This window comes from Cariama cristata, unplaced genomic scaffold (genome assembly GCF_000690535.1).
Source record: "Cariama cristata isolate BGI_N322 unplaced genomic scaffold, ASM69053v1 scaffold6610, whole genome shotgun sequence".
NCBI lineage: Eukaryota > Metazoa > Chordata > Aves > Cariamiformes > Cariamidae > Cariama > Cariama cristata.
In genome coordinates this window covers 5,613-25,109 of record NW_009596294.1, presented here as the reverse complement: position 1 = coordinate 25,109, position 19,497 = coordinate 5,613, and the positions used below count along the sequence as shown (strand labels likewise).

Genomic DNA, 19,497 nt, shown 5'->3' with positions numbered 1-19,497 from the left:
TCAGATAGGCAATCTTGCCCTTACAACAGAAATACCAAGAAAGCACAGGAACAAAGGTCAAACATAAGTAAAATCTGAAATGACAAACAAAAGCTTTGTTTATTAAACTTTTATACATTTACCTTGGCTTTCCACCTGTACACGTGTGCTGCAAGGAGCAGCTTGGGAAGATAACGAATTGTGTGCCTTTGCCTAAGTACACCTCCTTTGTAACAACATTAATATGGCTCTTAAATTGTAAACACTTTTTAAAAAAATCCCAATCATTCTGATGAGTGTCCCTTCCTACACGTTTCTAGTAAGGCTCATTCGCTTCTTTCCTTTCTTGTGGGGGTTTTTGGTGTTCGGTGTTTTGTTTTGTTTTTTTTAAATGGCAGATACACTTGGTAATATCTGTGACCTTGAGTTGTACACATGAGCAAGCAAGAGCACCCAGTCCTGCAAGGCTGTTTATGCATTCTGAGAGCTCCTTCTGAGACGGGTGTCTCAAGGAAGACAGAAGCATGATGTGCATACCAAGCCAAGTGCTTCATGATTTATTTACAGGGAAAAGGGGCATAAAAATTTGCTGAAGGGAAAAGAAAAATGAAGAATCTGACTTACCTTGTCGGTGTAGACGAAGAACAGAATCACAACAGTGAGCTCCAACAGAAATATAATTAACAGCATGATAAAAAACTGTCAAGAGAAGAAGGGACAGGGGGGAAAAACAAAAAGCAAAAAACATCAACATCTATTTCAGCTTTTTCTGGATGCACAGTAAGTACACTCAGCAGATCATGCAGAATGGGGAGTGGGAGTCATACAGGCAACAAGATGCAAAGCTGCTGTGTTACAGAACAGAAGGCACGCGACATGCAGCAACTGAAAAAGCAGGTAAAGGACTAGTTGGGAAACACAACAGTATCGGGACATACACATGGCTCACATGCAGTAGAACAGCATAAAATCCCACAAAGATCTGTCCCCCCAGCAGGTCAGCGCTCTATTTGACAATAACCCTTGACAACTCTTCCCAAGCTAGGTTTTCTTTATTTTTTTTCCCCATCAGATCTTTCCAATTAACAAGATATCAGTGAAATCCACAGCTAAGACTTCCCATTGCAAGAGAAGGTAGCCTGGATCACAAACCATAAAGTCATAGCTCGTTTCAAGAGAATTGGGGGAGAAGTGAAAGGCATACCAAAAAGCTTGTATAACAAGTTAGCTTTACGAGCAGTTTCGGGTAGCTACACAAATCACCCATGGCTTTCAACTGAAAGGGGCTGATTTGTACTGAAGACATCAAAGCAAAGTCAGTCCATCTCTTTTTCTCCTCATAAGCCATGAACTGTCTAAAACCCAGTAGACAAAAGCTCAAAGGAGTGGATAAAAAACTTCTAACACGGGGATTTCAGGTAGATTCTCTAAAGCCCGCAGCTCTGATTGACTTCAACGAGAGGAACTGTTGGCAATGCCAAACATTTCTGAAAAAACATAACCCCTGCTTTTTGTTAAGATGCTAGACAGGTCTGCAGCACAGGTCTGCAGCAGCATCAAGAACAAGTGCTATCAGCACTTTAAATGAAACTGAGTTTTGCAAAGACGGGTAAAAGAGAGTAATTTTGGAAACTTTTTAGGCTCAGGCAAAGGTCCTGCTCCCTAAAACACAAATTCCATACACTTAGCAGCCTGCGATGCTGGAACTCTAATACTCAGTAACACTGACTTAATTGAAATCCCATCCCCAAGAGAAAAAAACAGTTACCATCTCTTTAGCTTCAACTACAAGGCTGCAAACCTATGAAAGTTTAATAGCTACAAAGCCTTATCAGAGCTTCTTCACTGCCTGGTAAGTCATAACCAAACCTTTGAACCTATGGATTTCTGTGACTGAATGGAGAGCAAAAGGTCAAGAAGGGGAAAATACCTTTCTCCACTAGTACAATTATACCATCTACAGAACTCATTGCGTTTTGCCCTGCGAGTCTTAAACTAAAGCTTATTTTCAAATCTTCACACCTGCCTGACCCTAATACTGAATCCTATTACTGCCCAGTTTTGAATCACAGAACTCATTCACACTCATAATCCAAGTTGATTTCCCCATCATTATCATCCAACACTGACCTTCTGCATGGCTTTGCAAACCAGCCTCAGTGCAGCTTGCTTATTTTTTTACATTTACCATTTTAGTCTGCTGCATAGCATTAATTGAAACAGGACAAAAGCATATCACCCTCTGCAAAGATGCACACTTTGCTATATTTTATTTGGCTGCAGGGTACTTTTTTGCTCATCCATAAGGCATGGTTTTTCCAAAACATGTATGCGAACACCACTGTCTCCCTGTGAAATTCACTGGCATAGCCTGGATTACATCAGGTAACTCCTAGAACAAAGAAAGGACTCGTACCCATTATAAACAGTGATCAGCATTTCCTATCAGAGGACCACAGTTCCATCAACTTACAATTCTGCCAAACCTTAGTTGTCTATTCGTATATATTCTGAGCTTTTTTGTCTAAAGGACAAAAGCTTCTGGAAGGACTTCAAAAATAGCACTTGAATTACTTCTAGGAATGAAGCAGGGCAAAGTATGCTATTCGGCCCAGGTTAAATTTCTGGTGGTTTCATTTGAAATCCTCTCAGGCTCCGGTGTTCAGAGCAGGGACATGAAACAAAGCACGGCTCCATTTCAGGCACGTGCCTTTTGTCTTGCCCAATTATGAGTGGATTTTTGTGGGAAAGTTATTAGCCTTCAAAAAAACGCATTTCACACATCCCGCAGAGATGAGAGGGCTCAGCAGCTAAAACCTTCAAAGTCTACAACCACAAAAAGCCTACTCGCATCCTTCCCACAGCTCACGCGTGACCAGACAACCCACAAACCATCCCACAGAGCATCTTCCCCACTCCAGTGATGCTCCCACACACCTGCAATGCCTTTCTGCCGGCCCCTCGGAGCCGACGGCCTCCAGTCCTGCTTCACAGGACATGACCTGGAACAGCAAGTGCAGCCAGGAACCGGAATGAAATTCAGGGATCTGTTTTTCCTGTGCTTTCAAGAAAGCTTTTCCTCTTTTCTCTGCACTCACCAGCACGGAGACAGTACAGATGAAGCCAGGGAATGACTGCAGGAGAAAGGAGACCCTGAGGAAGAATGTTTTTAACAGCAGATAGGGAATGGTTTGGTTTAGGATATCATCTGGCTACCAGTTTTAGAGAAATCAGACCTACTGGCAGTAGGCGATGGGGGCAGAAGACACCAGAAAAAAAGGCAGGGGACGCCTGCGGATGTGGGTACCCAGGAGGAGCTATGCCTTGGAGAGGATGGCGGTCTGTGGAGGACCCTGTGCTAGAGCCATAGGAAAAAAAGAGGAAGAATCAAAGAGTGGCAGCAGAAGGGAAGCACCCCACACTGATCCCCATGACTGAGTATAAGGGTGCGGGGTGGGCACTGGAGATTGGCAAGGGGGGAGGAAAGGTGTCTGGAGGGAAGCTGAGGTGTTTTCTCAGGTGTGTAGTTGTCATTATTTCTCAATACCAGAATCAGTAATTAAAAGTTTATCTTAATTGTCATGACATTTCACTTAATTTATTGCCTCGAGAGCATTTACCCCTGCAACACCAAGTCATACAACTCTGCTAAAACCCCCCATCTTAGGGCTGGAGCAAGGAGCTGCTGCTGCCAGCTGTGCCACTGTGTCCAGCAGCAGAAGGCTGTGGGGTGGATCTGCTGGTGAGACCACGATGGTGATCCTGCCTTCTTCAGTTCATGCTAGAGAAATAGGTATGACATTGCCATTGTAAAAGATGCTAAAATTGTCAAGTCAAGCACTGAAAATTTAAGAAATCTCAGAATAAAAGCCCTCTTAGTGATGTATGTACGACATGTACCATGTCCAAGTCTTTTTCCCTACACAGGCTCGGAGGTTCCTCCAAGCTGTTACTGGCGGGGATTTGGTTTCATGCACTGCAAATTGCAGATTTTGGAAGTCATACAGCGAACTAAAATTAATGTACACTGTTCAGAAAGTTAAAATGTAGATAAGTAAGATTATGCTTTTTCTCCACAGAAAAATATTTCTGTTTTTAAATAAAATCTCCAGTTTTATCTTTCTTACTATTTGCATTCATTGACAAAAAGTACACTACCACAGATAACTAACACGTATGAATAATCCTGTTGTGTGCAGACAGTAGAGACATGCACTCTATCTCTTATTGCAAAGGTAAATTAGATGAGGTCAACCTCAAAGTGGAGGGTTCAAATTCACCACCTAGTAAAAGCTAGAATCACTTATATGTCAGCACATTTATCACCCCCCTTTAAAGAAGAACCCTACCTGAACCCAAACCAACATGTCAGAAAGTAAAAATTGAGGCTTCAGACTGAGCTGGCTGCACAGCACAGCCTGCACACTTCAGCACGACTTCTGATCCACGACACTAAAGTGCACACACGGACGCATGCACAACCTGCTCCTCTATTCCCATAGCACCTTCCAACAAAAGTTCACTTTCAGTTCCATCCTCAGTACCATCCCAAAGGGAATGATGCCCAATCTGGGGCCAGAGTCAGCTTGGCATACCCCATTCAAATTTAAAAGGGAGAAATGTAAGTTCACTGAAGGCTTACAGCACCTAAATCCCCACCACACCTGCTGGGAACTCTCGCAGCTCCTTTTCAAAGGAGTTCTCTCACTGTGGTGATAAATACAGAAAAGAATAAAAATGAGTTTTGCTTTGGTTCACTGGGGTTGCAGGCTGTTGCTATAATAAAGATTTATGTATGGCGAAACAACAATCCCAAAGCAAAGCATTCATGTAAAACTCCATAAAAAAAGATTAATCTGTCCTTGTACAGAGGGATGCTTTACCACACTTCTTGTCAAATAGTGGGACGCAACCTAGTAGAGGTTCACTGGAGAGGTACCTACTGCACAGCTTTTCATAAATTACACCTGAAATAATCCCACAGAAGTTCTGAGGAGAAGGGAGGTAAGGTGACGCCTTTCTGTCTAGCTACCACCGCTGATTTCCGACCCTTAAGAAAACTAAGGCCAGCTTCTCAGCAGTTACCTTCATATTCTACAAAGCCCATGACTTTGCCACAGGTTCCCATTAACGGAGTAAAGGAAGCAGGCAATTGCTGTCAAGCCTCCCTCATAGCTATGCATCACCCTCCTGACGTCAGACAGAGAAAAATCTAATAGAGAAGAAGAGATCCTAGCTGGTGACTCCATCCCCATTGGAGCTGTACTAGGCTTTTGACCCATTAGTTTGCTTCCCTTCATCCAGCCTCTTAATATCAGTGGGAGAATCAAGAACTGTTCCCTGTGTACCTCATTTAAAGCCCGTCTCCACCACAGTTCACAAAGGCGCAGAGCAGTAAGTTATTTATATTTTCTTCCCAAACAAACAAGATTCTCTGGTTTCTCAGATGTTATAGACAGGCGCCTCTGCATGATGACTGAGCATCACACACTAATACACAGGATTGGGCCTTTTGCTTCCGCACTGCCTCTCCTTCTCTGATCTTCTCAACAGTTCTATCACGTTGCTCAAACTGCCCATCTCTCCATGTCAGGAGTAGCTGACCTTCTCACAGTCTCCCAAAGACAAAAGTGACCAAGTACAATGACAACCAATCTGTGATCATCTTGTTACTTCCCTAACATTTTGCTATGAGACTAAACATGATATAACTGATGGCAAAACAGAGAATGCTGTGTTTAGACCGATATCTGAAGTAATGCTTTAAGTTTGATGGGAGTCTGTCTCAGAAGGAGACAGTAAGATCTCAGTGTGCCAGACCCACTTCTCAACTTAGCTAATGACAGGAGACAGAAGTTTCTTGCAAAGTATTATTCAAATCCTCTTCAACAAACAGCAAGAAAGTAGTAGGAAGACCCAAAAGCCAGCAGTCTCTTTGGAATAGTTACACATTCCAAAACAGTTTTAAAGTTCACGGCTTAGGTAAATAATTTGTTTAGACCCAGCAGCCTACAAATTAGCACAACCTACCTAAGAAATTGGACAAATAACTTCAACAGTCAGCCTGTGCTGTGTTCCATTATGCAGTGCCTACAGTGTTAATCTATCTGCAAAGGGGACAGTTAGTTTCTTTTCCGACAGAGACAATATGAAGTAGAACACATGAGCAGGTAGGTTGCTCCTGTGAAAGTGCTCCAGCAAGCTAACTGCTCTTGGTCTGTAGCAGCTCCCAGGATGAAGGGAAAAAAAAAAAAGATGTACAGGTAATCTTTCCTCTGTAGCATCAACCGCAAGTTTAACACAGTCAAGCCTTTTAGTTAGGTTGGATTACCAAGTCCTCAGTGATCAGTTTTAACTTCAGTGTTACATTTCACTTTCTAATTAATAAGCACCTCAGGTAGAAGAAATTACAGAGAATTTGTTGGGCTAAAATTGTTGGTCTTCCAAGAGTACTCTAACTTCATTGCCTAGGAGGGATTTTAATTTGTCTACCTGGTCCTAAAGTGTACATATATAACTTTGGTCTTCAAGAATAGCCCAGCTGTGGCTACCAGAAGACAGAGTCTCTTAGAATCACAGAAACATACATGTTGGCTATGATGTCTGGGGATCAACTGGGCCAACCCCTTGCTAAAAGCACAGTCAACTAGATGAAGCTGTGCAGAGCTGTGCCCAGTTACTTTCTGAGCATCTCCAAGGATGAAGATGCACAGCTATCCACAGCCTTACTGGACATCTTTTCCCTATGCTTTATACTACCCTCATGACAACCAAAATATTCCATATCTTGAATTGGAATTTCCCTTGTTGTAACTTGTGTCTGTTACCTCTTGTCCGATCTATGTGAATCCTTGCAAAAGCTGTATTTTCTTCAGACGCTATCGTAAGGTAGTTGAAGACAGGAATGAAATCTCCTCCTTGCTTTAATTTCTTAAGACAGAACAAATCCAGGTCTCTCAGTCTGTCCCTGCACATCACATACCCCATAACCATCATGGTGGCCCTTCTTTCCCTCTGGTATGGACGTCTCTCTTCTATTGAGGAGCCCCAAATTGGGCTAAGCACTCCAGATGTAGTCTTATCTTATTCTGGAAGAAGGTGTTATTCCTCTCAGTGTCAAGAAATGTAAGGGAATGTGAGGCTTGGTATGGCCCACAACTACCCAATTATTACATTTATCTTTTTATTCTGATTTAAGAACAAAGGCACATATTAAAGTGAAGACTCTCCACACATTTTAAAGATCTCTGCTTGTTCTGATCAAAAGGAGAAGGTCCTTTATTTTGAGTTAAAAGGAAGATTATCAGATTGTGTTACTGTGCTTTAGGCCTACACTATATGCCAAAAAGAATCTTTTTAATTGATCTTTAGATTATAATTTTATATGAACAGAAACACTATCAAAAATCACATCACATTCTGCACATAACCTTCTCTGCGGGGATAGCATCTTATCTTTAAAGCTGAAGGTGTAAAGAGTATCTCTCTTTTTTGAATAAATGAAGTCAAACCTTTACCTACAAATTCACAGAGCTCCATTAAAGTCGAAAGAACTTAATGGATTTTACAGCAGCCACACTTGACCAAGTTGCCTGAAAATGAAGAACTCTGCTTGAATTTAATATGCTTTGTAATTTTCCTGTTCTCTTATCATAAATTGTATTATTTATATTGAAATAGTATCTACTAGACTGAGTGGAGATGCCTCAATATTATGGTTGGCATTGTCAAAATCTTGTATCTTCCCTGCAGAAGTGTAGCATCCCCATCCCTAACCAAATTAAAACAGATGCATCAACAAACTTAGATGGATAAAGTCAAGCACCAAAGGGGGTAACACCGTCAAAGGTCCTGACTGCTATAACTACTGCCAAATTTACTGCATATTCCACACTTTGGAAAAAATCAAGCCATCTATGAAAAGTCAAAATCAATGCAAGAATTCCCACTGAAGGACTGGAAAACAGAACCCCAGGTACTGGAGAACCACCTGCTCTTCATAGGGGTCCTGTACCTGCTTTCAGGTACCAATGCTTACCAATGTTGGCTCTGGCTTTCTAAGCACAGCAATACAAAGATCATCCCCAAGCATTTTAAAAGGTTTCCCAGATTAGCTTTTTTATTACACACTGGTACATGACCTCCACAGAATAAAAACTGATATGGTGCAGATTTTATCAGCACTCAGAAAAAAAAAGAAGTTGAAATTTTCTTCCACCTTTGAAAGCAAGTGTGTTTAATGTATCACTAGTTCTCACAAGAAGTTTGATTTAACATGATTCCCCAAAGGCATTTTGATGTAATATATTAATAGGGAGTAGGAACATTATGAAAGGCTCGCTTAGTTTTTTAAAATTTTCTTTCATTTTCTTTTCCAAGGAACTGAGCAAGGAGAGGAGAACAGCAGAAAAAGTGCAATGGGAATTGTACTCGCATCTCAGAAATTACTTCTTCTGCAGCCTGGAAGACTTGTACAGAAAGAGACAGAGCCATGAGCGACAAATGACAGGACAGTACCCAGACAGTAACAATAACTGGAATTACAGTCAATAAAACCACAGTGTATTGATCTACCACACAAACTTCACAACAAAAGGGAAAGGGTAGCTTGCTTCCATCAATTTCCATCACAGTGGATTCTGATTCTACACCTCAGTACCAAAGTTTTTGCTGACATTCAGTTTAGATTCTCCTTTTGTTAGTTCCATACCAGTGGTCCTACTTACCACTCTTTGTAGCATCATGCATGCTTCCTTTCTGCTCATAGTATTTAGACTCCTCGAATATATTCGTAGACTTACGTTCAATCTGAGGCCTCTCTCTGCCATGCTGTGCATATTTAGCTCTTTTAATACTTCCTTAGAAGTAAATCTCTTTAGCCTCCTGATCTTTCTTTTTTTTTTTTCAGCATAAAAATGATAAGTTTGCTCATAAACTGTAAAAAGGCAGTAATGTATATGAGCAAACTTAGGAACAGAAATTCCATTATGAAAATGGCATGTATCTAAATTTGGTTCATCAGCTATTAGTCTCTAAAAGCCTTAATAGTTAATTCATTGTGATTGTGACAAAGTCGTGCATGCTTTATGCCCGCTAGATATATAGTACAGCTCTGTTTATGTTTGGACTATATTTTTTATGAATGTGCAAAAACTCCTGCTGATCAATAAGGCTCAAAGAAAACTGCAGTAATTATTTCTGGGAAGATATACAACATATGCAGTTTTAACACATTAACAGTGTTTCATTTTAGTCTCATTACTGCTTTCAGTTGGAATCATTCAGTCTTACTGCATTAGTAAGTGAGAGCTGAGAGACTTGATAATTCCCATCCTGTGTGTCACAGGATTTTAACTGGCATTTTGTCATTTTCCATTTTCTCATTTCCATTTTGACACTAGTCATTTTCCATTTTCTCCAAAAACTGACCCAAAATCAATGAAGTGTCATCAAGTATCAGTCAGGTATCACTCTCGCATCACAACAGTAGGTGGATATAGGCCCATGTAACAGATGGCAGATTATTATTCCTTAGGTCTCACTGGTCTTTGACTCTCTTGAAGGGTTGCTTCATCTCCTCTGCAAACATAATGCAAAGGTGTGATGTGATCTGGTGTCACTCTTTATCCTAGTCAAGACAGAAACTCATCCTACTTGTGAAGAATGATGTGGCTGAAGAACTAAAACATCAGACTAGCTCTTACAAGTCCCTGTGCCATTCCATTAAAAGCAAAGCAGTTGCTCAAGTCCATCTAACATAGTTAATGGAAACAGTAAATACAACTAAAAGGCTCTGGCTTGGGGTTAATCCAATATTCTCCATCTATGGCCAAGACATGCAAAGTTAATTAGTGTCTAAACTTACACCTTTTACTCAGACTTTAACATCACCTGCATACTTAGTAAATGGAGTTTCTTCCTGAACCTACCATCCCCAGGACACTTCTTGTCATCTGGAGCTCCAGCATGAAACGTGACTGGACAGCTCGGTGGTCCGAGAGGAGGAGGAGAGCAGCAGCAAATGGTCCCCACACACCCTGCTTGGGGAGCGAGTCAGTCGGCAGGGCTGGCTTCACACTCTTATTCACACTGAACATCTGGCTGACCCCAAGTGCTGGGCAAACTGACAGAAGCTCCTCCAAGATGGTAAGGGCAAATGACATGACCGTGCTGCTCAGCTGACTTATGATGAGCTGAAGGGGAAAAAAATTACTCTGAAATTCTGCAGTTCTCCCTTTACACGTATTTGCAAACCCTCAGCTAAGCTTGCAATGGGACCTCACCTGCTAACTGTGATAGAAAATTTCTCTTATTTCTAGGAGTCTCAAAACAGCATCTAGAAACTGCACTGCATGTGTACGAAGGAAATGGTGAGAAGCAGATGGTCAGGAAAAGAAAAAAGGACAAGGCAGAGTATTTTGTCTGTATTTAAATTCTGCTGCTGGTTTTCTCCCCAGTTTGCTCTTCCCAAATGTACTACACAGAGGCTGCTGCATCAGATGCACATGGGTCAGTCTTGCAGTAGCTTAAAGAATGAAGAGCATGTCAGTTTGGTTTACCTAATTCTGCCTTTTAGCTGGTAATATTCTCCTACTGGGAAACTGAAATGCCTATAGCATCAAATCAGCTCTGGCTACACTCTGTGTAGGCATCACCGATTTACACAAACTAGCCTCCATTTCTTTACCTCCAGAGCTAGATTTTTTCCCTTAGATTCAGGTAATTCTAATCCTTAAAGAAAAAAGCCAATGTTGCTCTTTAATTTAAGAAGCAGGGTTAAGGTGGCTAAAATAGCAAATGAATGATTGGGAATATAAGCACACATGCTGCTTTGGTAAGCCTATGGCTTTCTATCTGAGGAGATAATTGTATTGTTAGGAAAAAAAAATTATCAAACATTACATTCAAAAGTGACATGAATGTCTGGGCTGGCAAGGAGCACACAGGTTACCTGTCCTTTACTTTCGAAATGGCAGTAATTCTGTTGCCTACCAGATCTTGCAAGTGACCTTAGGTCTGGAGCAAAAGCCCATCAAAATCAGCAGAAATCAGTCTTATAGATCAGACAATGAACACATCTGTCCAGACTGCAAGGTCTGGCAGAAAACAGGCTTCCTTCAAAGTGTTTGCCTGACCACCATGTAGTCTTATGCTCTGCTCTCCCACCATGAGGTTCGTTGGATTACTTAATTGTCCTGGTAATTCGATGTGCATGAGGTATCTGTGACCCACCTCAAATCCTTACAGGCAGCAGTAGGGCAAGATGGTTTGGTTTCTGGGTCGCCTTTTGAAACGGCTCAGAACCAGGTTTGAGAAACTCTGGCACGCGAGAGTTGGTTGAATGCAGAGACAGAAGATGGGGTGAGGATGGCTTTCTAAGTGACAGGAGATTCACCAACTCCTGCATGTGACACTGTCACACTGTTTGACTGCCATAAAGCAGCATCTTGGCAATACAAAAAGGAATGAGGACGTCACGAAAAGGTTCTTCACTGAGAGGGTGGTCGGTCACTGGAACAGGCTCTCCAGGGAAGTGGTCATGGCATCAAACCTGTCAGAGTTCAAGGAGCATCTGGACAACACTTTTAGTTATATCGTTTAGTTTTAGGTAGTCCTGTGAGGAGCAAGGAGTTGGACTCCAGGATCCTTATGGGCCCCTTCCAATTTGAGATATTCTATGATTCAAAGCATATCAGGCACTAGTGGTATTGCATCAGTCTGTATCAGAAAAATAAATACTATCCTATGAGGTAAGCCCTTCCTACACATTGAGCCTAGGCTCATGTCTAAAAACAGGAGGGAGGGAACACAGCTTTATTCTTTCTCTCCTCTGTTTCCAGGTCCTTTGATCATCTGCTACCAGAGCTGAAGAAAAGAAGGGAGGAAAGGAAGGACTCAAGACAAGTCCCAGCCACTCCCAATTTTCAATATCAGCCAAGCAGAAGGAGCTAAAAACTGAGAGGCAATGAGGAGCAGATTCTTAACAATAAAGGGGAGGCAACAAAACCAGGGGAGTTTAGTGCTCGGTACTTACAGTCCAAACAGGTAGCAAGTTAGGGCTTTCATATGCAACACAGCACCGCACAGAGAAATGTTATACATGATGTGCAATGCTCTGCGGCTGTGGGTACGGTCTTGGCATCACTTGCTTGCTGCTGTGGCTGCAGCCACGATTTCCCTGATTTTGCTACTCGGACTGCTGAAAGAACACAAGTTCGTGTGCTAAGCTGGAAGGATAATCTACTGTTTGGTCTCTAGCATTAAATTACTGAGATGAAGTCATTCACGGGCTATTTCTTTCTCATTCAGTTGCTTTGAAATAAGTTCCGTCACCAATGGAGTTTCAGCTGTCAGTTCTCTGACTGGATCCAGTGACACTACTGAAAACAGTAGGGTTTTTTATTGTCCTTTTCTTCCCACTCATTAACTTTTTCCTCATTTTCTTTATTGCTATTTCACTTACAGATGATCTGGCTGAAGTTCAGAAAACTCTCAACAGCACAGTACAAAACATCACGGGTACTCATTTTCCCCTTGGAATATTCTATAAATAAGAGCCTTTTGATGTCTGGATAGTCATTCAGATACGTATATAGTATCAGTTCTTTCCACAGCTGGTCCTGACGTAGCGTCAAGGTTTAATTCTGATCTTATTCATTCCAGCAACTGTGATGAACTCTTCGCTTATTAACATGAGGTTCTCATTTAAATTAAGCTAAACACATAGATCTGTCTGTTAATGATTACTTTCTTTACCCTTCTCATTAATCATTGTTTCAGCTTTTCTACAAAAAAAAAAAAAAAAAATACTAGGCTTATCCACAAATCAAGAATAAGGGGAAAGAGGGTATATCTAAGCCACCATCTTACTTATCTAACCCTTGATCTGATGGAACATTCCCAACCTTGGTGCTTTATAAGAAGGCAGTTGGCTTTGAGGAATTAGCATTTTGTCTGTTTCAAGCCCCTTCCTTTTTCTAATCTATTCCTGTATGGGCAATACGTCGTGAAGAATCCCCTATGTCAACTTAAGGCCTTTTTAGGCCTTAAGGTCTACACAAGTAAGACTCATTGTCTACTTCTTTTGATTGAATTATTGGCCATGTTGCACATCCCAACCAGGAGCAGAAGAATGTGTTCTTTGGACCAAATCATTGGAGAAAAAAAAAAAGTGTCACAAAATCAGAGGGTGAAATAAAGAACTGACTATGGATCTTATTTCCTTCTAGGACATGGGTTATTATTTAAGCTGCATGTGTCTGGAAACATAGTTATCTATACATGTGTGCTGCAACAACCAAAAAGACATGAAAATCCTTCCTTCACAAAGGGCCCAGTACTGGTTTTTACCAGTGACTATGATTTCCTGGACCAAAAGTAAGTTCCTATCTGCAAAAAATTTGCATTAGAGACCACATTCACATGCCCCTTCTGGCAGCTCCTCTGAATGTCCTGTTTCCCATTTAACTGAAGGCAACACTGCAATTAGGCTGATTGGCTCAGCCGGTACAGCCTGCAGTGGAGCTCATGGAAACCAGCTAATTGTGCCAATTAGGCACTCTCCACAAAACAAAAATTGAGAACTAACCTTGCTTTGGGATATTTCTTTATCACTTGGACATAAGACATATGATGAACGAAATTAAAATTGTCATTACTATTATGGAAACATGGACTAAAGACTTCTTAAAGGTCATTGCAGCACACAGGACAGCTAGACATGTTCGGCTGTAAGCAGAGAGAGACGACAAAGGCACTGGGTTGAGAGCTAGACAATTTGGGTTTGCTTCACAGCTCTCCCACAATTTCCCAGTGCAACCTACGCAAGGCACTTAGTCTCACTTTGCTGCAGCTCCCCATCTGTCTAATAAGGATAATAACACTCTCCATTTGTCTTATCTATTTAGATGGTAAGCTCTGCTGGTCAGGGACCTCCCCTCACTATGAGTTTTCTATGGAACGAGCATTCTGATCTCATGGGTTGCCTGCAGGGAATACTATAATCCAGATAATAAATTCCATAATCCATCATGATTTAATGTCTAGAGCTGAGACTTTTAACCTGGACTATCCATGGAATAATGACCTTTTTCAGCGCAAGCATACAAATACAGATGTCTGCTAAACATGTATGAAAGGCAGAGAATTCAGGCAGTTTAGCTCCTCAAACATAGATCTTAAGCAATTAACCTAAAAGACAACGTTTACATAGGCACTTAAGGATCAGCTAGGTCAACACTTGAGCATGAAAGAGAAAAAAAGTACTTAATCAGGCATACAACTCTTTAGCACAGAGCAATGGCACATGCACATGTACACACAGCACCTGCCTAAAGTCAGTACTATGATCCAGTCACCAGGACTGACGGTGCCAGAGCAGCAGAGCAAGCTGCTGTCCCGTCTTCTGCAAGGACCTGCCCTCAGCTGAAAGTACATGCATTGCTATGGGCAATGATGAGCACGCAAGCTAAACGTTTTGCTAAAATTCACGAAGATTGTGGATATGGCTAATAGCTCTGATGGACATTAGAACTATAACACATTTGCAAAGGGGAAGGGAGCAAAAATAGATTCCTAATTTTGTTTCAAGGTAGCCTATAGAGATTTGCAGCACAGCTAGATGACCTTGCAAGGGAGGTTCAAATACCTACGAAAAAAAAATAAATGAGTGGAAGTCCATAAACTAACTTTCTCAAGTCAGACTCTTAGTTTATTACCTCTGCCACCTGTTCAGAAAAGTGACCCAACCCATCAGAACAAAGCTGCCATTTTCTAATTACAGCTGAGCTTGTAGCAGAGGGACCTCTGTTATACAACCTTGAGCAACAAGAATAGCAGAAGTGTCAAAGGAATCTTACTGAAGCAAGAAAGCATTGTTCACCTGCTTCACTCATCAATTTGCATCTACATTCAGATGCAAGATTATATACACCAGGTTGTATAGTTATTTCAGGAAACGCTAGTTGCTCTGATTTCCCTAGGGAAATCTAATGATGGAAAAGTTTATCTTCTTTCACACTGTAGCTGGAGCAAGTAAGAATCATTGCAAATATCCATTCTTTGTTCACCGAGATCTTAGAATGACAGCCGCATAACTCACCCCACCTGTGTATTTTTGCAGAACGCATAGGATGGTTGAGGTTTCCTTTTAATTCTTTCTTTCACAGTTTGTTTTAGATTTTCATATTATTCTGTTCCGCTGAATGCAGAGAAATAGGAATGGGCCTGTTTCTTAAAGAGATTAATGAGGCATTGTCCTGACTACACATTTCCATTGAGTAAAGAATATCTGCCAGCTCCTTGGTGGACATGAGGTAAATCCTTTCAAGTCAGTAAAACTGTGAAGCTCTAGGCTATCTAAACACTCCAGTCAGATAGCTAAGGTGGATCATTCCTGACTATTGCACACAGCTATGCAAAAATCTCACTTACAAATTAAACTTTACTTCTGCTTTCAATCTCCTTTTGCCATCTGTCCTCTGTTACTTAAAACACTTCGTCTGTCCTCCTTTCTTTCAGAAGTGGTTGGCAAATGCCAGAGGTAAGCAATTATTATCATTTACACCTAAAGTCACAACGGCCTAATACTGAAGAGCTTACAGGTTTGCTCTGACAACCCAATACAAATGTCGCATGTGGAGAACACAAAGCTACAGGATCAGTCTCATCTGCTCTGCAACCTAGCGTAAGAAATATAAATAGATTGAAATATCTCTTTGATACTGCTCATTTCTCATTCACTCAAGCAGACTCCTTAGGAAATCTCATCCCTTATCATATCCTTAAACAGCAGCACTATTCATAAGACAAGACATCCTGCTGCATCTAACACCACACAAAATTCTGCTCCTCCGATGCAGGTGGGTTGAGTTCTTCCTGCCCTGCTCCCTCCCAGTCCATTCTAGGATCCCAGTGGTGCTCCATGCCTCCCACAATATCTCCAATGGCTTCCTCCAAAGCACCCATCCCAATAACAGCAGCACATCTTCCCAACTACATCCTTCCCCAATTTGTAACTGCCATGTCCTTTCCTCTTTCTTCTGCTTTTAGGAAGTGGAACAAGAGGTGCTCCTGTTGCATGAGAATAGCATTATCCAGTGAACAGTGCAACAGAATGTACCACCCATACAAGCAAATAGCCTCCATCAGCCCATCTTAAACACCTGTGTGGCCAGGCTTCACTTTCTCAGCCTGTGTACTATCAAAGCTCCTACTTCCAAATGGGAGAAAAAGTTAGGCACAGTTAGCTAAACCAAACGCTGCACAAGAAGATACGGTAGTGACATCACACATAAGCAAGACAACTTATTCCATGAGTTGCTGTCACATTTGTGGTAATATCTTCTGGAGACATAAATTACACGAATGCAGTTCAAAAAGCAAGCTTAGCTGCTACCAGGAACAAAGCCAGACATTCAGTGGTGGCCTGGGAGATATAGAAAGGAGTGTAAGGATTTGATCCTGCCGTGACTGTTAAACACAGTGTGTGCCTTATACACACAAGGATGCCAATGCTCAGTAGGTTTCCCTTTACAACTTAGATGGTAAATCCTATCACAATCCAGCTGCAACAAAAGAGTCCTCTCAAAAAGCAGTAGAGAAGGGGCATTCTCAGGGATATTTAATGAAAAAACAGAGCTATTTTGGGAAGAGATTATTTTAATTTTGGCAAAACAGTGTTGTGAATACCTGTGAAATAAGAAAAGGATGAAGAGATGTAGCAACCACACACCCTAAGAACACCTTGGATTGATGTTCAGCAAGTTCTTTCATTCAAGCACTTTTTTGCTACCTATCTTACCCAGAAAAATGGGGGCTGGCCAAAACCAAACACCCTGGCCCTGAACTTAAAAGCACTATTTCAAACACTAGACAAATAGAAACAGCAATTTGGCAAAAGGAAGACTAAGAACAAACCTACTTGATAAGGCTTTGCTTCCACAAACAGAAGCTCCTACCACCATCCACTTCCCTTCCAAACAGATAGACTCAACAGAAGAACTCACAAGAGCTCAAAAATCTCACTGGTATTTAATGAGGGTAAGAAAGTACCAATGCACACTGTGGAAGGTTACTCTAGACTGAACAAAAAATGAATTCAGTGTAGACTAATGAAACCGTGTTTCAACCCTCTATAGTTGGGCTTACTCAGAATTAAAGTAGCTGTAATCAGCTCGAACATAACCCGATTTTGAAAAAAACTGAGTAAAATAGAGGCCACACTGAATAGCTAAAGGCAAGGACAGGCAGACAGACTGAAACACTGGTACCAAATCAGATCAAGCTTCCCAATTCTCCCATGCAAAGAGCTCCTAAATGAATTTGGATTCCTTGCATTACTTAACTTGATCCATCAAGGACAGTCCTTACATCGTGCACTGAGGGCATCAAGTTCTAAGTATTGTGCAGTATGTGTTAGGTGTGAACATTTGCACCTCCCTAAAAGGCTGCCTATCTAGGGTTGGCTGAGGACATTCACCCTCACAGCAGCAATGATGGCTGATCAAGGGAGGCTTTGCCCTTGCCACAAGAAGTGATGAGGGCCAACAAACCCTACAAGATAAAAGGTTGAAACTCTGCCCCTCTGACTGACTGCCAGATCCTGACCTGATCCCGACACAGAAGATGACACCGCTCATTGCTGGTCACAACTGAGCTAGGACTTTAATCAAAAAAGCACAAAACAGGTGATTAATTTTGCACATATGAGCTATACCATTAGACTGAGCACTCTGTGGACTCCTGCTGCATTGGCATCGAAGCTGTAATCCAGTAATTACCTCTGGCTGGCCAGACGCTTCCTCCACAAAGTCAGTATTTAGAAGACTGTTAAAATTGTCAAGGACTTTCAGCCTCAGATTCTGACTTCAGCCTTCCCAGTGTAAACTTCCACTCACAAAATTGCCTTAATTTCTATTTACGTTGTTCATTTTAGCTTCAAACCACTTACCTGCCACACAAATAGCCCTTATTAGCCTAGACTGACTAGTCCTGACTTTTACTTGTCAAAAATCAGCAGAAACAACTGATTAAGGCAGGGGTCTGGAAAGAGTCCTTTATTGAGGCTTGGAATCTCACAGTCACTTGAAGATTTTTACAGGGTGAATTTTTCTTGGGGGGTTGTGTGCCTCAACTCATTCTGTAGTTCCCAGGGGAGCAAAATGAATATGCGAAGCACAGTGAGGAACAGCCTTTTACAATGGAATCACCAGCTCACCAAACTAAACCCCAGCTTCACTTCATGATAAGGTTTGCCAGACCTCACGGTGAAATCCTGGACTTGAGCAGCAAGATCACCTCACTTCTCAGTCTTCAGCTGAACAGGACCCAAAATATATGCTAACACCAACTACAGCGGGCAGTCACTACTCCTAAAGTCCAGCTTTGAGTGGCATCAAATCACATTTTGTTAAAATACACCAGGGATGTGGCTCAAGCCTCTGACAGCTGGTACCTTATTAATCTTTGATTTCACAGCAGTCTCCTTGTGCTGGCACCTTTGCTGCCTGACATCTCAGTCTTTTGAGAGTTAATGATTGGCAAAACCAGCATTGCCGAATCTGAAGGACTTCATTTCCAATTTAAAACAAAATCATCCTCTTTACAATGTTTCCTGCCTACACTGATCTTTCTGCCCAGGACTTCAGATCATCAGTCCTGCCAGTGTAGACATTTGGAGTAGACAGCTGCCAAAGCCGAGTCAAAAATAATTACAAGGGTACACTGCAACAGATGTCTTCACAAACCTCTCCCTCTTCTCTGAAGAGTTCAAGGAAACCCACACCACCACTAACCACTCCCTTCTTGCAGGTCTGATCCTCCAAGGATATGTTACAAGCATGGTGAGGAATGACCTAGCAGCTCCTTAGAGCTATCAAAGACTGATTCAAACATGACTCACATCTCATCCATGTCAAGCGCGCAACTTCTGTGAAATACAGGACACATGCATTGGAATAGCACCAGCACAGCACCTTAAGACAGCAAACACTGCAACGGCATAGCGGCTTAATACTCACACTCAGCAGGAGGCACTTGTTTTCTTTGATGGCACCTATGCAGCCCACGAAGCCAATGATCATGACAAATGTCCCTGTGACGATCAGTAGGTTGGCAGCTGACAGGGACGGGAAAGAAGAGGAGAGGGTGGCAAAGTTCCCTTGGGTAACAGCCAGCCAGATGCCTACTCCAAGGATTCCACAGCCTCCCAACTAGGAAAATAAAGAGAAGCAAAGAAACTCAGTTATCATATCCAAGCAACCCCAGATATTAATCCACATCAATATGGGAGTGGTAGAACAGCTCTACTGGGGTAAACCAGCAGTCACATCTGATAAGAAATGATCTCTCTCTATGGCACTTTCAGCAGGGAAAACAAACAAAGGAGAAACAAAAAAAATTATAAAGGAGGAACTCATCAGTAAGATGAAACACTCAAGAAAAAGACCCAGACTTCCTAAATCCAAGACACAACTTCAAATATCAGGTTTCTTCCTCTTAGTGAAAAAGCAGACACTG

General features: G+C 41.7%; 1 protein-coding gene across 1 annotated transcript in view; it reads right to left on the bottom strand.

Moving 5' to 3' along the window:
• Positions 1–19,215, bottom strand: part of LOC104165651 (tetraspanin-4-like) — a gene marked incomplete at its 3' end in the record, with an annotated part of 56,184 nt that extends 36,969 nt beyond the window's left edge. Inside the window, exons 1-2 of the mRNA XM_009705333.1 lie at positions 18,999–19,215; positions 604–678 (exon numbers count right to left, since the gene is read on the bottom strand). Coding sequence (XP_009703635.1) covers positions 604–678; positions 18,999–19,061 — 138 coding nt within the window. The remainder of the gene's footprint in view (positions 1–603; positions 679–18,998) is intronic.
• Positions 19,216–19,497: the final 282 nt, after the last annotated feature.